The sequence below is a fragment of the Antedon bifida genome, chromosome 6 (genome assembly GCF_963402885.1).
Source record: "Antedon bifida chromosome 6, ecAntBifi1.1, whole genome shotgun sequence".
Classification (NCBI taxonomy): domain Eukaryota; kingdom Metazoa; phylum Echinodermata; class Crinoidea; order Comatulida; family Antedonidae; genus Antedon; species Antedon bifida.
In genome coordinates, this window is record NC_136231.1 from 15,036,050 (window position 1) to 15,043,294 (window position 7,245).

Genomic DNA, 7,245 nt, shown 5'->3' on the forward strand with positions numbered 1-7,245 from the left:
CAGACCCGCTGAATCAAATATTGCTATTTAATTTTAAAAGTATCTTGCTTAAACTCTCATCCTCTTTCTAAGACTAGACAGTCTTTATATCTAAGTCTAGGCCTACTAACTAGATCACTTTAGTTGTTGCTGGATCAATAGACTTTACCGGCCTGAACCTGGCTAAAACATACGTGGAACTTAACGCAATTGTTTTAGACACTGTTATCATTCTTCAGTTCTTCTTCAATAATTGTTTTTATAACACATTTTGATTTGTCGTATAAAACATGAAGACAAAAGCATCACTGGATGTTTCTTCCTCCAGGCTACAACCACGTAAACATTTAAGAACTCCAAAATGTGCCCGATGCCGAAACCATGGTGTTGTATCTTGCCTAAAAGGACATAAACGTTTTTGCCGATGGCGGGATTGTCAATGTGCAAATTGCCTATTGGTGGTAGAACGCCAGAGGGTAATGGCAGCCCAGGTTGCCCTACGAAGGCAACAGGCTACTTCACCAGAAAAGGACTGCAAACTTGGTAAAACTGAAAAAGCATGTGCGGCCATGAGACGACCTCACAAGAATTCGACAAGAAACACAGTTTTGACTAAAGATGTTTTACAAGGTAAGCCAAAACACTTTATTTAGAATAATTGCGAAGTTCTGTTTGGGTTATACTTACTTTCTTTTTCAGCCTAACTGTAGCATATGCGCACTCTACCAGACAGTTAGATTCAAAGTTATACTGAAAGATTTGTATGCATTAAATGTATTCCTGTATTATTATGTATAAATTAATTAAATTACCTTTCCATTTGGACATCTAGCCGTTGGTTACACACGCCCCATGAAAACAATACATTGTCGGCAAGACATTTCCAAGAAATGTAGTGACGAGTTTAAAATATAACCGTTCGGGTATTATTAAAATGAATTAATTATCAAAGTTGAGTCATGGTACAAAACCAGAACAATATTGGATCTTGTTTCTAACCAAGAGGCAATCGAGCGGTTTCCATGAAACCTTAATATAGATTGTCATTAGAGAAAAGAACAAGATAAGACTATATGGTATTATAACATTAGAAAGAATATGCTGATCGTGGTCGACTAACGTTACACTATCAAACTTTATGTGACAAAAAAATTGCCCATATATGGAAATGATAGTATATCACTACCATATTTGGGAATATCACTACCATATTTGGCCACATCACACCTTTTTTGTTGTCAAAGTTTTATAGTGTAGACAGTGCTTAACTTAAAGACCCCTTCCCTGCAATTTTGGACGTTTTTTGGAAAATAATACATATATATCACTTTAAAAACATTAAACCATGTCAATCCTTGTCTTAAATGTACGTTTTATGGTAAATTATGATAAAAAGTGAGAAAAAATGCACTACCTAAGTAGCTCGCGGCGATCGACCTCTCGTGGACGGTCTTAGGCCTTAGTTTTGTAGGCCTAGCTGGTAAACATCGGTAACGTACAAACATCGTACGCTAGCTATATACCTAACCTGACGTTGTATAGTTGCTGCATTAATTGTCTTTCTATTTTTGCCAGACTCCGTTGATACAAATTGGGGAAAACCCGGTATTTTCGCTGAAAAGTCTTCCATTTGTTTTGGCCTCACGATCGATCGAAAAGTGGGCGAATTACAGGTGAAAAACAAAAATATCAATCCGCGCGCAATGCATTTTGGGATTTATAGCGGGCCGCTATAATTATTAGAATCGACTTATTTTTCACATTTTTAACCGTTTAAAGACGAAAAAACTTATCGCAATAGGACCATATAGTATTATTTTTACATTAAATATAGTTTGTGATCTTAAATTAGATCTAAAAAACGCAGGGAAGGGGGCTTTAATAAGTGTATCAATGTATGCATTTTGAAAAACACGTGCATTGATGAAAATGTATTACAATCTGGTCATCAAATCCATACAGTAAGTGAAATGCAGTGAAAGATATCTTTAATTTGCATACAAATTTGGGACATCTAGCCGTTGGTACGAATACGATACTAGTTTCCAAGTTTCTATACTACATACACATTTAAAAATGCCACATATAAACACGAAGTAACCATACTAGCTAATGTTTTAATTTATTCACGGTATGTTGTGGTACCAGTAAAGAAATGTATTGTTCCCTGATATTGCTTTTATAAAAAAAAACTTTAGCAGTACAATATGTTGTGAAGCTGGATTTTTCATTATTATTTCTGCCTAAGTTGGTGATTAGTTTGAATGGTATAGTAGGATTCCTTCAAATAATTAGGTACATTTTAAATTTTTTTCGCGGTTTGTTTAATATTACATATTGAACAGTTTTGATACACATACATTTCTTAATATCGGAAAGTTTTCTTAATGGGAATTTTTCGGACCATACCTCTTTATATCGGATGATATTTTGTTTATAATTATTTGTTTATTTTGAGACCTATTTAGTCAAATTAATAATGATGATTATGATATAATGATAATAAAAGGAATATAAAAAAATAATGACATATTTGTAATAGTTATAGGAATATTGTAATACAATCAGAATAATGAAATTGATAATAATAATAATAATAATGATAATAGGTTAATAATAATGGCAATGACGAGTGATCACCCGACAACTTTCGAATAAAAACACCTCCGGAGAAGATTGTATACATTTCAATGAATAGATAAACATTATGTTTTCTTGACTATCTAGGGAGGTATAGCACAAATTCAAAGTTTATTGTTTTAGCTTTGTGAGAAACTGTTAAAGAACGCAATGAGCGAAAAGCGTTTACATTTATTGGTGCAAGTGAGAGAGCCGTTGACGTGGGAAAGCGAATGGCGAAATACGTATTGTAACCAAACCGATCTGCCTTGGTCTCTTGGTGTTTTTTCTACATAAAACCATTGCTGCTAATTGCTTCTGTCGTTGATATTTCCCACGAGGTGACACACGCTACATTTGGTAATACTACCACCCATATTGTCAAATAAAAACAAAATTTGGCACAAAAGTGAACCCGGGGCACGCGTGTGTGTTATGATTGGTCGTTAATCGCTGGTAATGATTTTCTTTGTGTTCAACAAGATTACATTTAACAATTTGAACGAATACTCAACAGTCTCCTGTGACATGCAGTTTAATTTCACGTCATTAGAAGTCATGTGACACATAGGAAGCCTAACTTCTTAATTAAGCAACACGTTTTTACAACTATTTTGGTCCCCTTTGCTTTCGACTTTGTAGAATAGTCAACAGACGCTTATGTACGTTACTGAAGCTCCGATGCGTTCTGTTTCAGCGAGCTCTCATTTGACAACTTCATGAGCAAGAGAACGCGATGAATTGCATTTTTCCCATCTTAATTTAAGAAACATTACGTATAGTCGTAACTAGTCGTGAATTGTCTTACATAAAACAAAAGAAATTAAAAAAGTTGTTATTCTAAATCTATAGAATAGCGATTAATGCATATTATTTAAAATCCAATCAAATGACGTCATGATCAATAAGACCAATACACACAAGTATTTGTATCGTCACGATATTATTCTTCTTACTTCATCATAAAATTTGATTGGGCGTGTGAAAATATAATTTTCATCAAAAGCAGGATAGATGATTATTCTATAAGTTCTAGGATGAAGTCTTTTCTAATTTCTTTATTTATGTTAAACAAATATCCATCGATTCTTCTAGTAATTGGACTTAAGTTAATTCAATAATTACGGTTAAGTTGAATTCGAAACGGCTAGCCACTCCTATGACACTATAAAAGCATATTAGTTATGCAATTAGTCGATGCAAAGTCAGCTATTTATAACCCGATTGTTTTCTTTGTACACTAATTATATCAAAATATGTACCAGTTATATCTAATACATAATTGCAATTGATTATTCGAAATTGAAATTAATAATTGAAGGCGTTCGTTTTACCTAATCCTACTGATATTTCATCTCACCTGTCCGGTCGCCTTTGATCGACACAAGGTACATCAATGTACAATCACCTTTACCCATATTGCATTACCCATTTTAAATTAATTACCAACAATTATTCGGATATCAAGCTGTTATGTTACAGAACAAACTCCGGCCACAAGCCACGAGACCTTAATTGTCACCCACACTCTCAAACAACATATCGTATGTTCAATGTGTGTGTCAACAAGCGCACATAAACGTGTTAGGCTACCAAACGTGTAACATCTTAGGGGCAATGGCGGAGATCCGTTTTTAAAACGTATAAAAATGAAATACATTAGGCTGGGGAGAAGGCCCTTGGAAGCCCGGCGATAGGTCGTTTCAATCGATTTCTGAGCACATAAAAATTCCGCCCATAAAAATACAATTATTTTGGGTTACGCACTTTTTAGGCAATGGTCATGATGCGCCACTGGTTATATTCACGCAAAATCTAATCTTCTTAGATACTGTATTTTCTAAAAATACATACGATACGTCATGCGTGTCATAGAAGGCTTACTTTCTATTTCATTTCAACAATTAATGATTTTGCTGTTGAAAAGTGAGGGGACAATCCACCACTAAATAATATGTGGGGGTGTCTGCGCCAGTGCTTAGGGGGATAAACTAATCTTGGTAATCTATGACACAAAATCAAATTTAGATTTTATTTTAATTTTAAATTTAGCGAATTGCGTAAGCAGGGTGAATGCTGAAAATAATATTAAACATTTTCATAAACAATTATTATACGCAGTTATATTAAATATGATAGAGGTTATATTTTCTACATTATGTCCACACGTATTGAGTACAGTATTTTTATATTAAGTATAACACTGATAGGAATGATATAATTGAATAAGGAAGAAAATGAATGAACCGAGTAAACGACAACTAAAAATAGAAAAACGAATTTAGGCCCATGGTTAAAAAGTGAGAATAGATAAATTTAGGCCCATGGTTAAAAAGTGAGAATAGATAAATTTAGGCCCATGGTTAAAAAGTGAGAATAGATAAATTTAGGCCAATCGTTAAAAAGTGAGAATAGATAAATGGCATGGAACGGACGGCTAAATATTATTGCATGTATATCACAATTCATTTAATTTAGCAGAACATTTGTTTTGGCCTACTTGTGTTTCTTTCTCAAGAATGCTGAACTTAACTTTTCATTCATTATCAAAAAATCATTTAATGCTTTAAATATTTTTTTTCAAAGGTTGCCGAACTGCCAAACAGCTTCGGGCTGCTTCCAATGCAATGCAAGCCAATCGTCCGATGATTTTCCTTCCTCCAGATGTTAGAGAAAGGATGAGAAAGCGTCGAGCATTTGCAGATAAAGAACTGGAGTCAACAATGCTAGAACGTGAATGCCAGTGGAGCTTTTATTACACTGCAGCACAGACCCGTTGGACACACCCTACTATCCATAAGGCACCATCAACGGAAAGATTATCTTCAGAAAGAATTACTGTTGCTCCTCCGAAATCTTCACTTTCTGCAAGAACTGTTCAAAGACTTTTCCCAATGTTAATACCATCAGCAGTCAGGGTAGGCCTAGGTGACTTCCATCAACCAGACGCTACAGCACGAAAGAACGGTTCTGTATCCTATCCACCACTAACTCTCGCAAACGAAATCTCACTGACGCCATTTTGTACTGTTTCAAATTCGGCTTTCAAGAAACTTAATAAAAAGGGAACACCAATTACTATCAACAAGCTGGATGTTCGTTCACATCAACATGTTTCAACATTATGTGAAGAAAAATCATTGGATAGCAACGAAAAACAACAATTTGAGTCAAAAAACAAGAAAGCAGAGATAAGTGGTAACAACCAAAAACCGACACCTTTACTGTCGTTTTCTGTCGAAAGGATAATTGGATGTAGATGAAGTATAAAAACAGTAACATTTTACATTTAGGCATATACCTCACAACAAAAAATATGGAAAGTGGTTTTATCAATTCACTACCAGGATTAGTATAATCTGCATTTCCATAAAAAATATTATATTTCTTAGAATATTTATAAAATTAATCGTAACTGTAAATGATAGTTAGGTAAACACTCAACATTTTCTAATAAAAGCCATCTTTTAACTATATATTCAACGATATAGCTTGTTGTAGTTCTATATACATTTCAACATTAGCCTATATCTACTTTTCTGAATCTTTAAAATAGGTCGATATTGAGGTTCATGCAATTCAATGCCAAATTGAAGATTTGTAAAATATAACAGGAATATAATTACCTAACAAATAGATTAGACTTTATAAACCATCTGGAAATGTTGCTTACTTTTAAGGATATGATTAGTGTGTCACTGTGTAGAATACATTACCTCTTCACTGTAAGGATTTCTAAAGGTTTAATGTTTGTATATACAAAACTATTATGTTGCTGATAGAAATGTATTAATATTGCATGTAATGTAATATACGGTTTAATGATGATTTGGTGATGATATCGTTGTTAGATGTAAACTTCAGTGTCTGTTCTAAATATCGTTTTACGTCAGCATAGAACTGTTTGTGTTAATCTATTGTTAAAAGAATTATATGGATAACTATTGAATAAATATTAACTGCAAATGTAACGTGCGTTGCTTTATTTCTTTGGTTGTTTTTATGTGCAACTTTCGTTTTGTTGCAAAAATGGTCACCACTCACCTATTTCCGCCATACATAAATGCAAATTACACAATGATAATTAGTTGATGATTACTGTATGTATTTGATTTTTTTTTCATTTTTTTTTCTATAAAAATTGATAGTAGCAATTTGTAATCATTAAAAAACTATATCTGTTTTAAATTCTTAGGAAATCTTCAAATTATGTAAAAATAATTAATGTTGAAAAATAGAGTGAGGAGAAAATAATGAACCAATCAAATTGTAAGGATTCATGAAGATAATCCATCGCACACCCGGCCCATCAAACTCGTTGATCACTCCCTTCATACTCAGTCTATGACGTCACCAAAACGTGCTTACCATCGGGTCATAGCGATCACTACAATGACAATTATTAATAATTTTCAGACTTGCATTCCTAATGACTATACATGTGTTAAAAACCATCACTTAAATAAAGCGATAAGCAGGAGGTTACCTAGACCCAGTTGGTCGTCCATAACGGTCGGTCGTTCGCCTACACCTACATACCACCAACAACAAGTCCAGGCCCAGGTGCTCTTTTATATTAAATCATTTGAATACTGTAGGCTGCCGCGCAAGACAAGTTAAAATTACTATTGAGATAAATTTAAACTT

The 7,245-nt window shown here is 33.7% G+C and overlaps 1 protein-coding gene across 1 annotated transcript; it reads left to right on the top strand.

Annotated features, from left to right (window-relative positions):
• The first annotated feature begins 43 nt into the window (after window positions 1-43).
• On the top strand, window positions 44-6,526 carry LOC144845470 (uncharacterized). Its single transcript, XM_078702839.1, has 2 exons — window positions 44-609; window positions 5,185-6,526. The coding sequence occupies exons 1-2, from the start codon at window positions 270-272 to the stop codon at window positions 5,859-5,861; spliced, it is 1,017 nt and encodes a 338-aa protein (XP_078558965.1). The 5' UTR covers window positions 44-269; the 3' UTR covers window positions 5,862-6,526.
• Window positions 6,527-7,245: the final 719 nt, after the last annotated feature.

Excerpts from the sequence above, each read along its gene's own strand:
- LOC144845470 (XM_078702839.1), top strand. The coding sequence starts at position 270 with ATGAAGACAAAAGCATCACTGGATGTTTCTTCCTCCAGGCTACAACCA. Across the intron at positions 610-5,184 it reads GACTAAAGATGTTTTACAAG|GTTGCCGAACTGCCAAACAG; the intron begins GTAAGCCAAAAC and ends TTTTTTTCAAAG.